Source organism: Heliangelus exortis, chromosome 17, assembly GCF_036169615.1.
Source record: "Heliangelus exortis chromosome 17, bHelExo1.hap1, whole genome shotgun sequence".
In the NCBI taxonomy this organism is placed as follows: Eukaryota; Metazoa; Chordata; class Aves; order Apodiformes; family Trochilidae; genus Heliangelus; species Heliangelus exortis.
Genome location: NC_092438.1, coordinates 4,769,758 through 4,790,975, shown reverse-complemented (window position 1 = coordinate 4,790,975; position 21,218 = coordinate 4,769,758). Strand labels below are relative to the sequence as shown.

The 21,218-nt window shown below is 38.3% G+C and overlaps 1 protein-coding gene across 1 annotated transcript; it reads left to right on the top strand.

Moving 5' to 3' along the window:
- The first annotated feature begins 75 nt into the window (after positions 1 to 75).
- On the top strand, positions 76 to 20,990 carry PLA2G10 (phospholipase A2 group X). Its single transcript, XM_071760856.1, has 5 exons — positions 76 to 153; positions 12,088 to 13,120; positions 16,349 to 16,514; positions 17,882 to 17,988; positions 20,414 to 20,990. Exons 2-5 carry the CDS (start codon positions 13,048 to 13,050, stop codon positions 20,557 to 20,559), a joined length of 492 nt encoding a protein of 163 aa, XP_071616957.1. The 5' UTR covers positions 76 to 153; positions 12,088 to 13,047; the 3' UTR covers positions 20,560 to 20,990.
- The last annotated feature ends 228 nt before the right edge of the window (positions 20,991 to 21,218 follow it).

Genomic DNA, 21,218 nt, shown 5'->3' with positions numbered 1-21,218 from the left:
TCGCGCCCAATGACATCACCCTCACTCCGCTGGGGCGGGGTCGGGGGCTGCTGCGGGGCCGTGCGCAACGCGTGGCGTCAGCCGCGCTGAGGCGAATGCGGAGCGAAGCGGCAGGTGTGCGGGCCCGGCGGGAACGGCTCCTGGTTCCGAAGGGTAGGATCCTGCCTTGAGGTGTATAGCTCCCTCCAGTCCCGTGCACCGGCATGATCCGAGGTTTTCTCCGTCGCTTGCACGGGATGAGTATTTAGGAACCCGGCAACTTGTGATTCCTTTTGACTCTACGTTAGAATCCACAAAATTCGTTTATTAAAACTCGTGTGGCGAATAATAAAAGATGAGTTACCAGGAGGTTTGGGGAACGTCGCTTTGGGCGTTCTGAGCAGCAGCCGTGCCTGATCTCCCCCGTGTCAGGTGAGGCCGCAGGACCCTGCCCTGCCCGCCCAGCTGCTGAGGTACCGGTACCACATGCCAGGGGTTGGGATTTTCCCCTGTTTACCGTGGGCATAATTAATGCTCTGATATTGCTGTTTCCCTTTTCCCAGTAGCTTTACTGATGTCCATGGCTGTAGTGCAGCTGCCTTGCACAGATATCACCACAAATAATGTGATAAAAAAACAATTGATGCTGATGTGGTGTGTGTTCCCAGGTTTTTTAGTGAATGCAGTGTACAAAGTGTTCTACTGTTAATTGAGACTGAAAGGAATCAGTGGTTTTTCAGGTGAAGTTATGCTGATGGAAGGATTCCTGACCTGGTGAAGCATACCTGTACTAAACATTGATTGTTCCATTATTCAAGGAAGTGTTTGAACTGAAGCCCCAAGTCCTGCATTCCAAAACCACCCAAAGTGTGCTCCAAGACTCAGTCACTGAAATGCACCCTTGTAGCTCTATCTTCCAAGCTCACTACATTTGTATGTGGCTTTGGATTCCACCAAGCTTCAGCTTGAAAAACATACAGTCACAAATATTTTTAATAGTGGTTGTTAAAACAGAAGAAAACATACATTCTATCATTTCTGCTGCTTTACAAGTAGATGTGTTTCTTGTTGCTATTCTTATGATAAGATTTATGATTGAGTAGTTAATTTTTTTTAAATCCCTCATGAATCCCATTGATTAAGTTAAGTGGTATTTTGAGCTAAGGAAGAGTTGGCTCTTATGGAAGATGGAAATTAAAGCCTTTATGTAGCTTCCTTGTTCAAAAACATGGCCAGCTTCTTGAACATTTTTCCCCACAATAAACTTATAAGACAAAAAGTGACTTCTTTTGAGCTCAAAATATTTTAGAGAAGAAACAAAACCAGTCTTATTTTTAGAAGTTAAATGTTACAAAGTAAATTGCTTTGGAACCCATATTTATTATATGCTCACTGTTTAGGAGGGTTACACAACTGTGAATGAGTGGAACACAAGTATGTTTTTTCAGTGCATTCCTTTATCTGCAGCATCTGAAGTCTTTATCATACAACACTTCCTGACATTAGGATTACAGCTGACTGGAATTTCTGGCATAAACAAGTTATTTGTGTGTGTGGAGATAATCCCAAGAATGTATTCCCTTCAAACTGGTTTTGTTTTGGTTTGAAAGAGTGCATGTTTCTTTCACAAAACCCAAAATTTTATCATATATATATAATTATATATGATATGCCTTTCTTTCCTTAAACAGTGTGTATGAAATATAACTGCAACTCAAATACATGATTATTCCAACTCCACATGTATTTTGGGAAGGAAAAAAAGAAGTATCTCCCTAAATAATTAAAACAGGAAATTTAGAAAACATATTTTTTTAACATCTGTAAAAACCAGTCAGGTTTTGTCAGACATGAATATATATTTTAGCCACTATGAAAGGAAATTTTCAACATCAAAGAAATGCATATTTAAGTTCTATGAATACTGCAGCAAGATGGAGCATTATGCAAAACAACAGTATGAAATACTGAACTCCTTCAGTGAAGGCAAGCTCAGGAATAATGGCCTGAATTAACCACATTGAAACAGTTAAACCATATTCTATCTTTATGAGAAGAGAAACCCACAGAATTAAACTGAACTAAATTGAATTATGAACAATTCCTTTCTAAAGACAAGTGACTTAACCAAAATAATGCCCTTAATTTTAAATAATCAGATGTAGGTTAAATATAGTTTATTGTAATCCATTCTGAAAGTCAGTCTGCATTGTTGGGGTTTCTGCTTGGTTTTTCTGTGGTGAAAGAAAATTTTTCTATTCTTTGCCACTACTTGGCACCTGTCTCTTTGTTTAGGATATGCAGTCACAATGCCCCAGCAGAGAGGTGATTTCTGCCATCACTAAGAAATTGGCAGTGGTGGAAGGGCATCAGAGTATTTGCAGAAGAGCCACAAGGCAAGTAAAACTTTAGCTTTTATGATAAGAAACTTGGTGTTATCTATGAACATTCCTTAGGAAACCAATTAGCAGTTTAAAGAATAACTTAAGGCTTCATGCTTTTTAGAACATTGTTAGAAATTATTAAAGCCATTGCAAGACCCATCTTTTTTTGCATTAGTGTAAAAATCTGTCAGAACATTTACATAAAAATTACATAAAAATTAAGTATTAGTATACAATAGAGAGTATTCAATGCCTCAGTTGTAATCCGCAGCAAAATTAAAAGCTAGTAGACAGTCATTGCTTATGCTGTAACCTCCAGATGATTTTACCAAGCAGGAGCTGAATGTTTTTCCTTCCACAAGTGCCGAGCTGAGATGGAATGGACCAGCAGAGGGCACGAGTCCCACTCCTGCTGTCCCTGGGGTGGCAGCCAGGCCCAGGCTCTGTGGATGCCGGATCCTAGGGGATAGATCCCGGTTAGTATCTGCCCTGAACCCAGCAAAAAGTAGAAAGGCAACAATTCTTTTAGGTTGACGTGTTCAAAATTTCAAAGGACTTCCTGATTTAAAAAGAAGCCAAGCAATTTCAGTGCAATTATTTTAGCACACAGAAAAAAAATATATTAAGCTGTGCTAGCTGGAATTTTTGATGTGAACCACCATCCATGAGCTTCTGACCTCTGTGTAAACTCTGAGGATAATTAGGAGTTAAATGTGTTGCAGTGTGACAGATTTATGGATGTCTGATCTAAAGAGGATGTGAATAGAAAAGAGAGCCATTTTTCAAAATGAGTGACCTGTTAGAGATCTTCTGTTGCCAGGAAAAAAAAAAAGGAGGAAGTACCAACTTCTTTTAAGAGTAGTGAGGGCTTTAGCATTCTCATAAGATTAAAATGGTTATAACAACCATGTGGGAGGTGGATCTGGCCTTTCACACACACCCCATTTATTGGATGTTATAGATGGGCATTTGGAGATGAAGCTGAGGTAAAATACACCTATTTTCTGACCTGTCTGATGATATAATATTTACATTACTGCTGTAACTAGCTAACCCATTATCATGAGCTTCAGCTGTTTACATCATGTCTTAATTTTATCATTTTCTTTTCTGTTGCTGCGCTGATTAATGTAACAATGTAAGGTGTGTCTGATTGCTTCCTTTGGAAGACAGAGGAAACAATGTCACTGCATCCACTGTTAGCATGAATCTCAGGAAGTGTTTTATTCACCAGACAGCGTTTGTTGTAGCTGTACTTCTGAGCTGTGCATTTTTGTTAAGATTCAATATTATGATATGTCACCTCAGTAGTTCAGTCCTTATTTGCTTGGCTTTATCTGTCTGGTTGTTCTTGTCTTCCTTTACCCCAAAGGAATCCAGGTCCCTTGCAACTCTGAGACAACCGAGACAACTCTATAAAATGAGCCAAAGCACAGTACATGGTGACAATCAATTTGGTTCACTTCTGAGCCAAACTGAAATGCTAACATAGACATACACTTTGCCAGTTAGGTTGCTCTTAGCAGGAGTGATCTCTCTGAAGGATGTTTTACAGGGGACTTTTGCATAAACAAGCAAAGGTCAAGCCAGATTTTCTCTTTTCTGCAGTCAAGTATCTTAATTACAAACTGGAGTGTTTCTGGTGTATGTTTATTTCTTTTTCATGAAATAAGAGACACTCAAATTCTTTTCACAATTTCAACAAAACCAGTAGAAGCAGTAGTTTCTTACAAACCTCCTTAAGCTGGCAATCAGATTATCCTTTCTGTGGGTGAGCTAAGTAGGTTAAATATCTTCAGAGCCTCTAAACTGTATCTCTTACATTCTGAAAGCTTTTGGCATTTCAGCACAATGTTTGCCTCCCTGCAGTCTTAGACTGGCTAAATGTTACTCCTGTTTGCCTTGCTTATATCTATGTGGATAAAAGAGAAAGCCCCAAGTCATCATATTGACTCAGGATTTCTTAACTCTCAGCATTCTCCATGGACCCTTCACACAGAGAACCAGCCACCACAACACTCAGTTGTAGACTAATATCTACATTCCTGCAATTCCTGTATAAGCAGTTATTCATCAGCTGATTTTGTCACCCTTATTCCAAAGGTCAAGCAGTCATCCAAAACTCAGGTTTATAAGCACTAGTAAAAATAGCAAACTATTTCCAAGTTGACTGAGTATGTGGAATTCTTCAGGCTTACCTCTGGCAAACTGGAAGGAACTGGAGTTTTAAGTCTTTTAACAGTAGTGTTAACACTGAAGTTGCTATATAAACAACACAATCATTAGGAGTTAGTGATTCCACAGGGAATTATTCTGAAGAAATTAAGATCAGGAAAAAATAAGATCAGTGCATTTTTTTGGTATCTGAAAGAGTAGCACTTGCTGGTATGCATGCTGCTCATAACCTCAAAGAGCACAAGTAAACTACTGTGCTACCACTGCCTAATTTAGCAGTGATAAAAGAAGTTCTGCTGTGAGCTGTATTGTAAGCATCTAGGTATATATGAGTTACTCCTATAAATATACAGAATTTCAGAAGCTAATAGAGTTCTGTGGCAGTGGACTAACACAATATACTTAGTTACCCTGAGTTCTGATTCTGAACAATAGAAGAGAATGCAGCTGAATAGGCAGTTTACAGTGGCCATTACAAATAATGGCACTGATGGAGCAGTAAGACCTTTCACAATAATTATGGTCCCCATGAATATTACAAGGCAAGATATAGGAAACCTGAAGCAATGGAGGAGCTTTTTTAGGAAACAGAATTGCATTGCCATTAGCATATAAGATACTACAACATGTGAGTCCTGCTGTTTCTCAGACCTTTGCACAAATCATATTTAGATTTATTTGATGGTCTTTTAATCTGTTTTATAAATCCATTTTTGTGTTTCCAACCACTTGTGCTTCCACAGAATGACTGTTTAGATGGTTGGGTTTTTAACTTGATTGCTGTCATCTAATATGTGGCACCCCACCCATTGGCTCCATACAAAAGGTTTTAAATTGACAGGAGAGTTAACATTCTTCCCAACCTCAGACTGGAGCATGTATAATTATGCTCAGTCATAGTTAGAAGCTATTTTAAAAGGAAATATTGCCTGCTCATTGGAGGTTTTCTGTGTACATATAGCTTAGGCATGTCAACCTGTCTTTAAAACTACAGCATTACTCTTCATAAATTAAGCAGCACTAACACTCTATAAAGCACAGATAATAAGACAAGGAGCTAGGCTCTTACAAGTTTATATCCCCATTTTGCCACTGACTTTGTATAAAGCTTCAGTTATCCTGGGTCTCATTAGTTAAGGCTGTGAAACTGTACTTTCAGTTTTTAAGCCTATGCAGCTGTTACAGTGATTATTGGTTTACATTAAAATGTACTTTCATCTGTAAACTGCTGAATGCCAGGTATTAGACACTGTATACATTTATGTTATGCTTTAGTGGTAGTAGAAACGTACTGGTTTCACTGAGGACAGAACCTAACCTCTAGTAAATATTCTTTACACTTTATTTCTGTTTTCTCAAGACTGAAGTTTCTCTGGCTGGCAGTTCAAGCATTTTAGTATTGAACATACTGCAATTCCTTCCTTTTCTCAAGGGCTCTCCCAAATTACTACCTCTAACAAATATTTTAGTAAACCACTATTTTCTTGCTGAGAGAAAAATAAGGTGGTTTTGTTTTTTCTTTTACCATAAAAATATGTCACACTCCATATGTGCATAGTCCCCTGTGACTGTAGGTCAAAACAGTTTTAAATAAGCTCTCTCCTAATTAAGCTGTTCTATCTCTACTTCTGGTGCTTACTCTTAATTCAAATTTTTCCAGCCACAGGCTCTTTACAGGACATTCTTCTGCTAACAGCACAGGAAGTTCCTTATCTTCTAAAACCGTGTGACTCCAAACTTAATTATATGCTTTAATCAGATACAAAACATGCCATGTTCAAAGATAAATTGCTTGGGCTGGTACAAGAAATTTCAGGGTCTATAGCATACAAATCAGATGAGGTGATCTGACCTTCAGCTCTGAATAAATGACAAGTGACTTGGGAAGCTAAAGAAGAAAAGATGATGGGCAGAAGCCAAAACAAAGTAATGAAAATCAAAATTCAAAAACAAAACCAAAAAAACCCCAAACCAAGAAACAAAAAAATTAAAGAAGCAGTTTAGAAGGTGACCCTTCTCTAAGGGATTGTGTTTCTAAGTGTTCTCACTTTACTTCTTAAACCCAGTATTTCTAGCAAAATTAGGACTGCTGCAGCTCCTCCTCTTCCTTCAACTTGCAATCATAATGATCATAAAAGGACCCACCTAGTTCCAGTCCTTCCAGTTGAGGAGTAATCACCTAATTATGCAGATTACAGTAAACTAAAGAGGAGGTGCAATATATGTGCTATAGCACAAAATATTTCTTTATATGGAAGAAAGTTGCTGTTTAGCTCTTCTATTTTGTATTGTTTCCTTTCTGTCTAAAGGAAGACACCTTCCCTAGGATCAGGGATTAAGTCATTACAGAGAATTAACTACTTTGTTTTACATTTTAATTCTACTTCATTGCATGCATATACAAAGCACATTTGTGCACATCCCTAGGTCGACTATTTTTTTGCTTCAAAAAAATTAATAAATGAAAAATGCTACTTGATTGGAATTGAAGAAAATGAACCTTCAGCAGCATCAGAACTTATAATTGCACCCTTGCACATCCATGCATTTGAAAGAGTGATGTACAGTATTGTCTTTTACTTCTTAAAATAAATACTATACAGATATATTCTTTGGTGGCTATAAAAAAAGAACAAATCTAAACAAAACCAGGATCATATTTTATGGAATAAATACTAATTAGAATTGCTTATGTAATTAAGTTTGGGTATGCCTCCCCTACCCTCTGTTCTAAAGACCTGAACAAGCAATGATTATCTGTTCAGGCAAATCCTTTGTAGGGATTAGATAGTGCATAAACTAATAAGGGTTTATCTTTTCTTCTTTCTGAGAGAGGAAATAACTAGAACAATGTTAAAATATTAATATAGCATTAAAGAATTCCAAACAGAATTAGGAAATTAAAAGATAAGGAATATCACAGCAATATCAAATCACCATTAAATTTAAATATGCAGATCTTACGTGCAGACCACAAATAGAATTCAGAATATATTGCATATGCAGTACTGCTCTGCTCTTTGAAGGAAAAATGTCAAGTATGTGTAAGCTGTTTATTTTAAAAGATAATCTGAATATGATTGGCATGAAATTTTGAATGCAGCACCGTATTCTTGTTTTTTGGGGTGCCGTAGTCACAAAATCTAGACAAAATTTTTACTATGGAACATAATTTAAATGAAAATACTTAAATACCTGAAACATAATGAGAATGCTAGCAGAATGCTAATTTTTACACTATAAAAAGCTAAAAATGTATTTAGTACTCGCCATCCAAGTCTGATGATCACTGTAAAATGGCTGTTTGTGACTATGCATGTTTATTTCTGCAAGATTTGAAAGGCTAATCAGTGAAAGCTACAATATAAATTTGAAACTAGGACGTTACCCAAGAAGGCCTCAGAGGAATGAACTGTTTTGCTACTAGTCACCTTTTGACTTCTGGTTCTTGAAATCACCTTTAATTTGATGCTTTATATATTTTAGGTTAAGTGCTTCAAACAATTTAAATCCATTTAGCAAGATTCACACCTCTAACAGGTGCAAAGAAAATTATTCTTTTTAAATCTTCACTGAGACTAATTACTTGCTCCCATTTTTTCTTGATGTCTTGCACATCCTGATGCCAGTTAGCAAGGCCTATTACAACCAGTATAGCAAATTCCCTTATTCTGAATAAGAGATGAACAAATAAATAGTAAAGAAAAATCTGCACTTTTTTTCAAAACAACTTAAAACATTTAGAGACAACGAATGGCCTGTAGACAAACTGAAAGGAAAAGTTACAGAAAATCATAGTATGTACATTTCTGTTTCTTCCCTTCTAGTCTGCACAGTCTCTGTAAGTCCATGTTTTATCTTCACCTTGCATACTGCATACAGTTCCGCAACTTCCCTCCCAGCTCAGTAAAAATAGAAGTAGAAAAAGATTCAGAAATAGTCAACAAGGACAAAGGCAGAGGAATGAAATTTCAGAACAGTGAGTTAATATGGTAGGAAAGTACTTCTTTTTGAAAAAGAGAGCTTTTGAAAAGTTCTTTTTGCTCCTGTTTATGACAAAGCTGTGTAGATTATAAAACTAGGCAAACAATGTCTCAACTGTCTTTGAATTTGGTACAGATGATTTCCCTGTGCATTTTGCATAGCTTAGTTTGTGACATGTGGCAAAAATAATTGTCAATGAATCTGTTATTGCAGTAGGACAGCCTACTGCCTTCCCTTCCTCAAGGGCATAGTTTCATGAAAACCTTTCAGCAAAAGGAAATGTCTCTTTCCCTGCCAGGGTGGGACTGCTCATTTTAAGCTGTCTGCTATCACATCACAAATTGTATAATCACAGAGTTGGTGAGAGACTTCTGCAAGTCCACAGTCCAACTTTCTGCCCAAGGCAGGTCCCGTTAAGGCAGGATGCTTTGGGCCATGTCCAGTAGAATTATGAATATGTCTAAGGATGGGGTTCCCCTAGCCTCTCTGGGCAAGCCATTTCTGCATTAGACTATCCTTTGTACAAAATAAATACATAAAAATTAAAAAACAAAACCAAAACCACAACACCACAACAGTTGTTTCCTGTATGGAATTTCCAATGTTGTCACTTGGTCTCCTTCCTTCTAATGCACCTCTGGGAAGTCTGGCTCCATATGTTCTAAACTTTTCTATTAGGAAGTGGTAGATGGCAGTATGATCTCTCAACATCATCTTTAAATCTGAGTGTATCTTGCTTTCTCCACTTCCCCACATATGTCATGAGCTGTAGCCCCTGAACAGTTCAGTGGCCTTGACTACCCTTGCTCTAATGTCTGTGCCTTTCTTTAAACAAGACACAGAACATGAGATGCAGTCTCACAAATGCTAAATATAGGGGAAGAATCACTTCCCTCCAAACCTACCAGTTATACTCAGCCCAGTATACAGCACTTGCCTTTATTTAACTTCCTGAGGTCCCTAACAGCTCATTTTTCCAGTCTGACTGGGTCCATCTGATTAGCAGCCCTGCCCTCCAGTGTATCAACCACTCCCCCCAATTTGGTATCACCCACAAACTTGCTGAGAAGTCACTCCATCCCATCACCCTGGTCATTACATCAGCCATTCCAAGAACTGAAGTTGATGTAAGCTGTACAAAAGAAAGCAAAACAAACATCCAAACATCCTTCCAGAGATGTGCTGGTAGCCATTGCATTAAGGAGCAGAGAGTAGTATATGGAACTGAACAAAACCAAAAAAAGGCAGATGAAAAAAGAAAACTGTAGGAGTAATTTAGCTCCTCTGTATACAACTGTTAACCAGTTTCAAGAACATTTATGTAATAACAATCCAGGACACAACTGTCTGTTAGGGGCAGCTATGCACTTGCACAGTATTTTTCTGTAATGGACAGAATAACATTGCTGCCAAAGGCCACTTAAGGACACTGCTGCAAGCACAGTCCCCAAAATTCTCCCAGACATACTATGCTACTCATAGTCCCACTATTACCCAAGACTTTACAGGTTATATTATAGGCTGGTCTAGGCTTATGTTTTGACCTTCACCTGCTCATGGGAAGTGGATAACTTGCACTTATATTAATGGTATCTTAGACTATTCTAGCACTTTCCATTAACATTTTAACATTTTGGATTAATATACTCTATCAAGTATACACATCAAGTGTGTCTCAATTATATTAATCTATTCCTCAGATTAAAAAACAACTTAATTAAAGCAACCATTGAGAACATGCAGCCTTGTTTAAGAAAGTGTATTCGGAAGGCAAATACTTCTCTCTACCCCTGCACAGCTCCAACTGACAAAAAGTATTCATCAGGAAGAAGGAAAATGCCATTTGTCGTGTATGACTTACAGCAGTTACCAAATGCTTCAGATAAAAGGAAACACTACAAAAACAAAATCTGGGAGGTCTGCACTGCCACTTAAGTTTGTTGTGGGGTTTTTTTGTTTGGTTGGTTTTGTTTGGTTGGGGTTTTTTGTTTAAATGGAATTTTAAATTTAATTTAAAAAAAATCACTGTACCATCGTAATCCATATTTACCTATGACCTGTTACTGGTATTTTTCCTGAGCTATATGCCATGGCAATTAACTGGACAACCCAACTCCCACACAATAAAAGTATTTACTTGTATCAGATTTCTCCCCCTCTGCTGCCCCAAATTCACTACACGTTCTCCTTTGAACTTCTACTACAACTAGTAGAAAACTCCTGACTTGCATTCCTCACTTCATATAACTTTTGTCACTTCTTTGTTTACTTTCTGGTAGGACTAGCAGTAGTCTGAACATTTTTGTCTCACTTGATTTTTCAATGGCTTTAAGATTATTTTTCTTCCTTCAGAGAAAAACATATCAACCCCACTAATACAACATCAAGCGCACTAAGGCATTGCATCAGTCTCCTGAAGAACAAACATCAAGTCTAATTTATGTTGCTCCCTTGGATATTGTTTTCATTGTCATATCCAATGGTATGCTGGATGGGATACAGTTCAACTGGAAGTTTCACTAAACTGCTGCTGAACTCTATTAAAACATTCTAATAGGTGTGACTTATTGACCGGAAGAGTCAGTAAACAAATGCAGTATAAGTGACAGTATGAAAATAGAGTAACAGTAATTAGCAACGTGACTCCATGAGTAATAGTAAAATTGCTTTGACCCACTTGATGGCAGTAGCAAAAAAAATCTTTAAAAAATTACTTAAAAATCTTTTCCAAATAGATGGGTTTTCTAGTTTCTTGTACATTACCAAGACTTCTCAGCATCATTGATGGCAGGGTTGCCACAGGTCCCATTTCACTAGCATTCTAGTCTATCTCTGTTGGGAAACAGTGGTAGCTGTGGTCCAGTATGTTGGTAACACCCAACAGGCATGGGTAGGAGGACTGGCTGGCAGCGTATCATGGCACGTTGTATCAGCAGCTGCTTGGTATTGATCAGCAGGGAGGTCACTGTCACACAGCCAGCCTGGAACAACTTCTGTCCTTTTATGGAATACAAAGCTCTTGAGATGGAAACTTTGCTTTCTTCTGCTCACACCATGACCCCTTCTGTTTACCCCAAGCACAGTTCTGATTGGGCTAGAATACCATTTCTGGTGTTCTGCTGGTAGCTGCGCAAAGACATACCAGGTGTACAAAGACGTATCAATATCCTACCTTAAACTGTTGTGCTTCCTCCTTTACCCCACACTACCCTAACTTCAGTGCCAACACAAACATTCTGTAGAACGTGGATTAATGACAGCATAACAAAAACAAATCTGATCTGTCTGTGCATGCTTTTTGTCTTTTGGAATGGGACCATGTATGATTTTCTGCTCGTCTGTAAATACAGAAAGATACAATGCAGAAATCAGAGCATTTTAATGTAAAAGTAGAATTACCCTTCAATACGCTCATGAAAAAAAACTTACTTCTCTGATGAGAACACCATATGCTACAAAAAAACTACCAGCTGCACTTCAATAGTAAGATAACATGACCAAGAACAAGTTCTTGTTAAGTTCCATTAAAAAAAACATAGTTTTTATCTCTTATTCCTTATCCTAGGCAGTGTAGGCCTCAATGGCATCTAATGGGAGTCATATTCTGGAGTATAATAATGCCAAAATGAAAAAAACCAAAACACACAAAAAATGAATACCCAAAATTTCAAGGATCCTGATTGCTTTAACAACTGATGGGAAATGCACTGGTTTCAATGCAGTAATAAAAGGCCTGATGAAATACTTGGAATATATGAGAAAGAAAAACAATCACATAGAAGTAAGTAGTACTGTCTGTGAGTTGAGAGGGGCGATGGAACTGACTGCAGTATGGCATCTAGATCTAGGTTCCACAAAATAATAGAAGAGTTGGAAATACCCAAAGACTACACAGTTTAAAGAAAAATACTGAGTATTTTGGTCGAGGGAAAGTTAAAAAGTTATTTGATTAAGCTACAAATATCCATAACCACTTTAGGAGTGGGTTGTTCTATAGTCCTCCAAGAAAAGCAGCACCTGGAAGGTAGATGATGGCAAATTCAGGCTATAGGTACAGAGTGTGTATTCAGTACTGGTTTGAATTAACCACTGGAATAACTTACAACACAGTTCACTGCCATCATAACTCTTCAGATCTAGATTAAATTATCTAAGAAGTGCTGCAATTCAAAGAGAAATTATAGCTACCAGAACAGGAAGGTCCTGGAGGAAGTGGAGGCTCCTCCACTCCAGACCCGCTGACACCCTGTGCCCTCTGTGCCCGCACGGCGCTTCGCTGCCCGAGTGACAGGTGCCAGCTCCCCCCGGGTCTTGCAGCGTCAGCTCCTCCCTTCTGGCCAGATGGACAGCATGGTCTTCAGCTCCAGCTCCAGGAGACACGGCTCGGGGCAGAAAGCAGCCTTTTATAGCCGGCACGCAGCTGCTCTGGCTCACACCTACACTCCGCTCCCGGAGCCAGGCACCGCTGCCCGGAGCCCGCATCCTCGCCTGCCCCGGGACCGCCGAGCCTCCCGCAGCACTGCCCATGGAACCCCACCGCCCACCGCTGCCCCTGCGACCGCCCCTGCTGCTGTTGCTGCTGCTGCTGTTGCTGGCCGGTGAGTTGAGCCGCTGCGGGCACCGAGCGGGCTGGGATCGGGGCAGCCGGGGGCGCCGGAGGAGCGGAACGCGGGGACCGGTCCGTGCTCGCCCCTCTCGGGCGCTCCGGACCCCGAGAGATGGGGATTGCTCGCGTCTGGTAAGGGGAGAAGCGGGGAGGGAAGAGGAGAGAGCGTTGGGATAGATTATCCTGGCAAGGCAATACCTTCGCACTTTGAAAAGTACTTGGAAAGACTCGAACGAGCTTGGGGGTGACTTGGCTGTAACACCCCCAAACGGAACATAGCGAGGTGCTGGCTGCACCGACAGCCCATCCCATCCCTGCCTCAGCTCTCACACTTAAAGTTCATTGTAATGTGAAAGTGTGGTAAAAAAAACCCACCAGTCTGTAGAGTCACTGCAGCCGGCACGTGTAACAGCGTTCCTGTAAAGCCAGTACAGCTCCCCAGGCTCTTGGGGGCATCACAGAGCGCTATCTCCGAGCACTTCCAGTTACAAAGCAGTGCAAAACTGGTAACTGCTACAACTAAGATTGCCTACAACCCCCAACTGGGTTATTCTGAAATAATGAGTCAGTCTTTATGAATAAGTTATGATGTGAGAATGTAATTAAAGGACCCCTGCCTCATACTTGAGCATAGCTATCTAGTCACTTTGCAAGTATTTATTTTTTTTTCCTCTGTGTGCTGCTTATTAAATATATGTCCTATGTACTAAGCAGTATTAAAGACCAGTTGTAATGATTTACAGCCTATTTCCTCATTGGTCTTTTGATGTATTCATCAGTATGTGAATATACTTATTTCTTTCACACTTCTGTGAAACTGTATTACCACCCCTCTTTTTCATACTGGTAGGTGGGCTGACACAGAATAGTATCCACTAATTTTAGGTTCCCATGGATACATTAGAATGTGATTTTACCTATGACTACTTAAAATTATGTGGGACTTCAGCTACTCAAACCCTGGCTCTCACTGAGAATTTCAGTAGTTTGGTACTCCACCCCCAGGATATTCAGCAGGCTGGGAGCACACCATCAGCAAACATTGGAAGGCATTGTTTTAAAGTAATTAAATTAACCTCATGCTAAACCTTTGTGACAGCTGTAAGGACAAAATCCAGTTTTCCAGAATAGCATTCAGCTGCCTTCGTTAAGAGATTCTCTTTTTAGTTCTTGCACATTTTGGGTACATTCTTACAGTTTGCCAAATCAAATCACAAGACCAAATATTGCAATTAGAAGGATCCTAAGGATAAATACGTGCCTTAATTCATTCCTGTAACATATTCTGTGCACAGTTTAAATGAAGCAGGGTCTGGGGTGGGAAAAAAAGGCAGCCACATGATTAAAGACCATAAGGTGAAGTGCTTGCATAATGGGGCTAACTTAAGGTCCCACCAAGCTCACTGCCCCAATTCTACTTCCTGACCTCAGCATGCCCCTATTATTCCTTGTGCATTTTGATCATCCTCCAGACTTCAGCTTTTGCATGGCACAAACCTCAGCAAGAACGTTAAGGAAAGCAATGAAAGATTGTTTCACTGCTTCTGCCAGCCTAGAGTGACCATTGCAGAGTCTGGCTTCAATCTGATAGCTCTGAGTAAGGCACCACAACCACCCATCCCACAGGCAGTGAGGAGGAAGGGGAATGCAATTTACCCTGTTTCTCAATGCTTGGTCCACAGTATCAAACCAGGCTAATTTGTCCTTGCAAAAAATTTTCATGTGACCACAGTTTGTGGAGATGGCACATCAGTAGACTCGACAAGCTGAGGCAGAGAAAAGGCCATTCCTGATGGTTTATGAAGCAAGAGGAAAAAAAAAAAATCTAAGCAAAACGCAGAAAGTTTCAATAATGCATACAGTTCAAAGGTTCCACCTCTGGAAAGATCTTGGAGATGCATTAAAAAAAAAAATATATATATATATATGCATATTCCCAAGTTTCAAGTTTTGAACTATGGGAGCACTGAGTCTGTACACAGGGAGTAATATTGCTATAGGAAATGTTACACATATTTAACATTAAAAAAAAGATTAGCCTTAATCTAAGTGGTTTCCCTAGTTCTATGTGATGTAGGATGCAATGCTTTTATTAAACTTGGGTTACAAAGCTGTCAGGACATAGACTTTTCCTTCAGTTACATTCAGAGTACAGGACAATAGTCTTGGTTTGTACCAGGGCATCCAGATGCCTTAGCACTAAAAATTGCAATTGTATAATCATATGGGTAATCTGTAAGATTTTTTTCTGCTGTCTCTCTGTTTTTCCCAATCTGCATCCAGTAATGTCAGTTAATGTTAATAATTTGCTTCCCTCATACCAAAATAAATAATTAATTTAACTAGTACAGCCAACTCTAATCAGCAGCTTCCCACTGATTTGTTTTGTACTCATCCAGCTCCTTAAAAACTAATGCAAATAGCTTGGAGCCTGCACTGCAAGGAAATGCTGCCCATTACCATTAGGGTGTCTTCCATGCATTACCTCAACCTCACAGTTGATATGAAGCCCCTAAAGAGTCTCAACATTTACCTGCTGACCTGGGCCTACTTCTCTAATATTGATATGGAGTATTGAAAATGAAATTTCTAAATACTGTCTTGTTCTGGAGAAATAATGGTGAGAATACTTTAAACATCAACAGCAAAACAAAACAAAACAAAAAAAAAAGAGCACAACACTTCTTCTAATTTCCCTGGAAATTACTCCAAGCAACTGACCATTTCTTTGCTGTATCCCTACTCCACCAGCAATTGTCCTTCTTTTTCCAAAAAGGAGGAAAACCAGAACCCTACCACGGAAGAAAATTTGTACAAATGTAAAGTATTACATCCTGCAAAGGGACACAGACAAAATTGCATGTTATGGTAAGGAGAAAATACAGCAATGCTTAGGGCATCTAAACTTAGCAGCTTAGTGTAGACCACAGACCATACACCAGCCCTTTCCATTTTAAGACTGGAAATGACTGAAGTCCACCATTCCATGCCTTGAGGGAAGGAAACCACTGTAGCTATTCAGAATGTTGTTCAATATTCTGTTCACTATAGACTGGGTAAAAGGGGACAGGTGTCAAGCAAGGAGTGTGGCCCCAGAGAGTCAAAAAGAAAATATTTACTATTTTCAAGTACTGAAATTCATTATCAAATTAAAAAATAAAAACAACCAACCAAAACCTATTTTATATCTGCATGTTTGAATAGAGTTTTCCTTCCACAGTTTATAAAGGCACTTTCGGGGAAGCCCATCTTAGAAATCGAAGAGGAATTCTAGAATTAGCTGGAGCCATCAGATGTACTACAGGGAGATCTCCTTTTGCCTACCTACGATATGGATGCTACTGTGGTCTGGGAGGAAGAGGATGGCCTAAGGACAGAGTAGACTGGTAAGAGTAACTCTTTGACTGAGTAATTAAGTGCTGAACGCATGCCGATGACAGAGTAAAAATCTGAATTAGGCCTATTGAACATTAGTGAAGTAACTGAGTTTAAATGAGAACTAAATTAATTATTTTTTTTTTTAAACACATGAAGATACTCTACAACAAAAGACAACACATTTCCTGGTTTAATGGCCTAGGTACTGCTACAAAAACTTACTAGAATTTGGGGTTTTTTGTTGGGTTTTTTTATTACTCAAATGCATTAAATGGATGTATTGAGCTACTTCACTGGCATGTGCTTTTCAGACATTACATACCACAGGATCTTTAACTGCAGACTCGTGGAATTACCAAGTAATTATTCAGTAAGCATAGAAAACAAACAGTAATTGCAAGTGAGAGCTCACAGCATTAACTTTTTCAATTGCAGACATAAATTCCTTAGGCAATCTAAGCACCATCATGTGCATACTTTAATATGCTAGTTTTAGGCTACCAGGAGAAAACTGAATGAATGCAAAGAGCCTGTGGATACATTCTGTTCTTCCAATGAGTCCAAAAAACCCCAAACAAACAAACAAACAAAAACCAATAGGTTGTTTGCAGCAAAAACTCACAAGACACCTAATTTCAGGTCTTTGTTACCTCCCCTGTTTGCTATTCTGGGCTTGCAACGAGTCTACACCAGACAAGTAGTTATTTTTTTAAGGATTAAAATATGACATTAATATTTACCTGCACAGTTCAGTTCCATAATGTGGTAGAAAGCACTTTACTATTAATTGTACCAATTATGACAAATTTTAAATAATGATTTGTGACAGTTTTCCAAATTCTCATGATTCTGAGAAGTTTTAATTAAACAGCACCAGAGTCTGCTCATTAATGAACATCTCACCTTCTCTCAGCTTTTCTGACACCATCTAAAGGCTTTGCCATAAGACAACATTTATTATAGCACACTATAGCTAGTGGATCTTCTCTCTTCCCTGTTATGCTACATTGGCAGAAAAATACATCATTCATTATCTGACAGACTATTCTGGCATTTAAACTTGGAAGTGGCTAGAAGAGAGGTATATTCTCATAAAAGTTTATTGTGTTTAAAACTGAGAATGCTTTAAAGATTCCTTGTACTTTTCTCTGAGGAAGTTCAACTAGATCAATGTGTATCAGACATTTTCCTCATCACTGATTACCTGAAAAAATAATGACTTTTTCCAGACGATCCATTAAACAATTACCCTGTTTTGATTCCTGAGCAGGTAACTTTGTACATTAGGGTATATTGACTGTTTCATTATTTCACAGCCTGTAGAAATAAACAACCACAATATGAATTAAGGCAATCTCATTGCTGTTACTCTCAGGTGCTGCTTTAACCATGACTGCTGCTATGGTAAGGCAGAACAAGCAGGTTGTAATCCAAAGACAGAAAATTACCACTGGGAATGTGAAGACAATGCTGTTGTGTGTGGTGAGTGAAGAGTTCTAATTGGATTCTTTCTTTTTTGCTTTACTTCTACTTATTGTCTTACTGACTTCAGAGAAACACATCTTAATTAACTACAGAAGATAATTTACTGTCCTTCCTTTTGAGACTTTTTTTTTTTTGTTGTTTTTTCTGCCAGGGTAAGCTGTGCCTCCAGAAAGCACAGCTAAGTTTCTTCTTAGTCCCAGCTGCTGTCACCACCACAAATAAAATTTTGATCTACAAGCTTCTATTACCCTTTCAGAAAACACTACCTAAAAGCCTTTTACTTGGCATTTACGTATGCTGAGGAACACATTATGCTACTCCCTGCAAGTCTCCCAGCTGGAGAGCAACCACAAACAGAAGGGAAGAAAATTACAACTTTGCAAAAAAGCATTCTTTTTATAGTTAGCAGAAAATACTTCACATTATCTATAGGTTTATGATGGACAAGTTTTGGCATACTTTCCATTGACTGGCTGCACAGCTTGTGGTTAGTGGCTACAGTTTATGAATTCATTCACAATTTAAATTTACCATTTCAAATATCGAGTGAAAACAGTATTTGATGAGTATGCTTGTTTATGGAAGCAACTCTTCCACAAACCATAAAACATTGATTTGAAAATATTAAAAAAATTAATGTACAATTTGCAGCAGATGGCTGACCACATCCTGATAAATTTTGCTCAACTGCTCCAAAATAGGCTTGTAATAAACTTGCCATGCTGTGGTTTAAGAGGACAAAGAGATCTCAACAAAACAATCAAAAATGTTTAACAGGAAAAGCAGAATTTCATATAGATTATATGTTCACAACTCCCAAGGCTTTAGCAAGTATCTTCTAATACACTTCAATTCACTTTTTGAAAATACAAGCCCCCCAAATTTGCACGTTTTTTTTTAGATGTTAGCTTTTGGAGTTTTTTTGGACTGTGGGGGTTTCTAGGTTTGTGTGTTGTTTGTTTTTTTGGTTTTGTTTTTTTAAATCAGGTTCTAGGTCAGGTACTTTGCATGTAACTTGATGCTACTTCACGGAATGCAAATCAGCTTGAGAATTGGTTAGTATTTGCATCACAAAAAATGCAGACCTTTGTTTACAAGCCTGACGTTGTTCCCACTACCGTAGTTTAAAGGCAGAGTAGGCTGTCCAGAGAAAACAAGACCCTCTCATTTAGTAACTCAATTTAGAATTTGCCCGACCTGAAAGAAAATGAAAGTTCTGGAGACTATTTCCTTTCCTCTCTTTCATTCAACCTGTACTTTGCCCAAGTGTGTAACTCATCAGAATCTCTACTTGCTGATTTCCTCCTCTACTCCAGAATTACTGAGTATCTTCTCTCTCAAACTATAAGCTCTTGTTCCAGTCTAAAACCTGACAGTATTTTAAAATACTGGCCAAGATAATAGGCATGTCATCAAAAAACCAAAACTGAAACATAATCCATCATATACCCATAGAGAAGAAGAGAAGGCACATGTGGCACAGTAAAAAGAGAAGGAATAGTTCTTCTCAGTTAGCGTTTGTTTGGTTTGTGTTATCATGTTGTTTATCCTACCTTAAGCTATTGAGTATATATACACAAGAACATTTCCATTTTACAGCAGAATTTCAGTTCCTTCACAAAACTGAACAGTTGTTCTGCTCCTAGACAAATCCAAGCAGAAATTCAGCTAAGATTTCAAAATGTTAAATATGGAGACAAAACAATCAAGGATTCATCAGTCTACAGATAGTTGAAGAGAGAAAAAATCCACACATTTCTGGGTTGGCACAATAAATCCAAAACCTAGTCCTGTAGAAGGACACATTCATACCAAGAAATCAGTTAAGTTACAAAACTACAATTATAAAGCGAATATGGCCAGACATGGATTCTACTGTACTTACACATTCTTAACCTTTTTACTGAATACCAAAATAAAAAAAAAAACAGGTGGACAATTTAAGCTGAACTTGGAACATCTTTGCATCCCTTATTTCACATATATTATTTTAATGCAACATCCTCTATTAGATTAAAGCATAGGTGAAATAGAACTCATATGCCTAAACTCAAGTTTCACTAGTGCAGGAGAGTGGGCAGGGAGGGTCACATATCACCTTTATTCAAATCACCTTCTTCCTTTTTTAAACATTATATTTTAGTCTTTACCCCATTATTTTATTTTCACCTGCCAGGAGCATTCCACCAATTATCAATTGTCACTAAACCAAACCATACCTGTATATTTTTTGTTGTTGAGATGTCCTAGCATGGAGCTGTCTAAAGAACCCAAAAAATGAAAGTAGCATGTCTTACTAAGTCTCAATACAGTTCCTATTGCACCTGAAATATAAGAATGGAATGTGGGATAGCAATTGATATTCTATTTGGTATTCTTAATAACTTCAGACTAACATCAAACTTGATGTGTTTTCTTTCAGAATCACTAGAAGACAAATGCCAAAAAATGGCATGTGAATGCGATCGTGAAGCTGCCAAATGTTTTTCTAAAGCTCCTTATAATCCAAAATACCTTTTGTGGCCAGACTTTATGTGTGGTGAGATTCAGCCTTTGTGTAGGTATTAGACCACACTCGCCTTTATGAAAATTCTACGTATTTAAATCTGACTTTTTTTTTTACAGTAGTGACAAATTATTTTCCTGTCTTAATCCTCTGTCCTGCCACCTCAGCCTCTCTACCCCAGTATGGCTAAAGAAAACATTTATCCTCCTGTTTATCTTCTACAGTGCATGGACCAAAAGTAACCTCATTAGTTCTATGTAAGCTTTTAGTGACTAAATAGGAATTTATTAGCTTAATGAGTAACTGACTTATATTTTGTTTATATACAGATTCAGATTTTTCAGATTTGTGATATCATTCACTGCAAATTTGTATTTATTTTTATCTCACCTTCACTGGCTACAAGATATAAATGTTAGTGGAAGTTTGATTTGTATTAATATTTATTAACTTTGAACCTTCTCATCTATATTAAACACTTATGATGAAGCCTGACTTAAATTTTGCATCTCATTCACCTGAAGTAGTCCTACTTGTTTTTAAAAACGCCTCATTATTTTTTTCCTAGCATTTGCTTTTTAAATACAGTTTAAGAAGTTATTAATTTGATATGGCTCAAGCTCCTTCCTCCATCAGCAAGACAGATAGGTGAAAACAGCAGTAGTCACCAGGACCAACTGTCTTTCCCATACGTGTTTGACCTTAGGCAGCACGAATCTGC

Excerpts from the sequence above, each read along its gene's own strand:
- PLA2G10 (XM_071760856.1), top strand. The coding sequence starts at position 13,048 with ATGGAACCCCACCGCCCACCGCTGCCCCTGCGACCGCCCCTGCTGCTG. Across the intron at positions 16,515-17,881 it reads CCTAAGGACAGAGTAGACTG|GTGCTGCTTTAACCATGACT; the intron begins GTAAGAGTAACT and ends TGTTACTCTCAG. Across the intron at positions 17,989-20,413 it reads AGACAATGCTGTTGTGTGTG|AATCACTAGAAGACAAATGC; the intron begins GTGAGTGAAGAG and ends GTTTTCTTTCAG.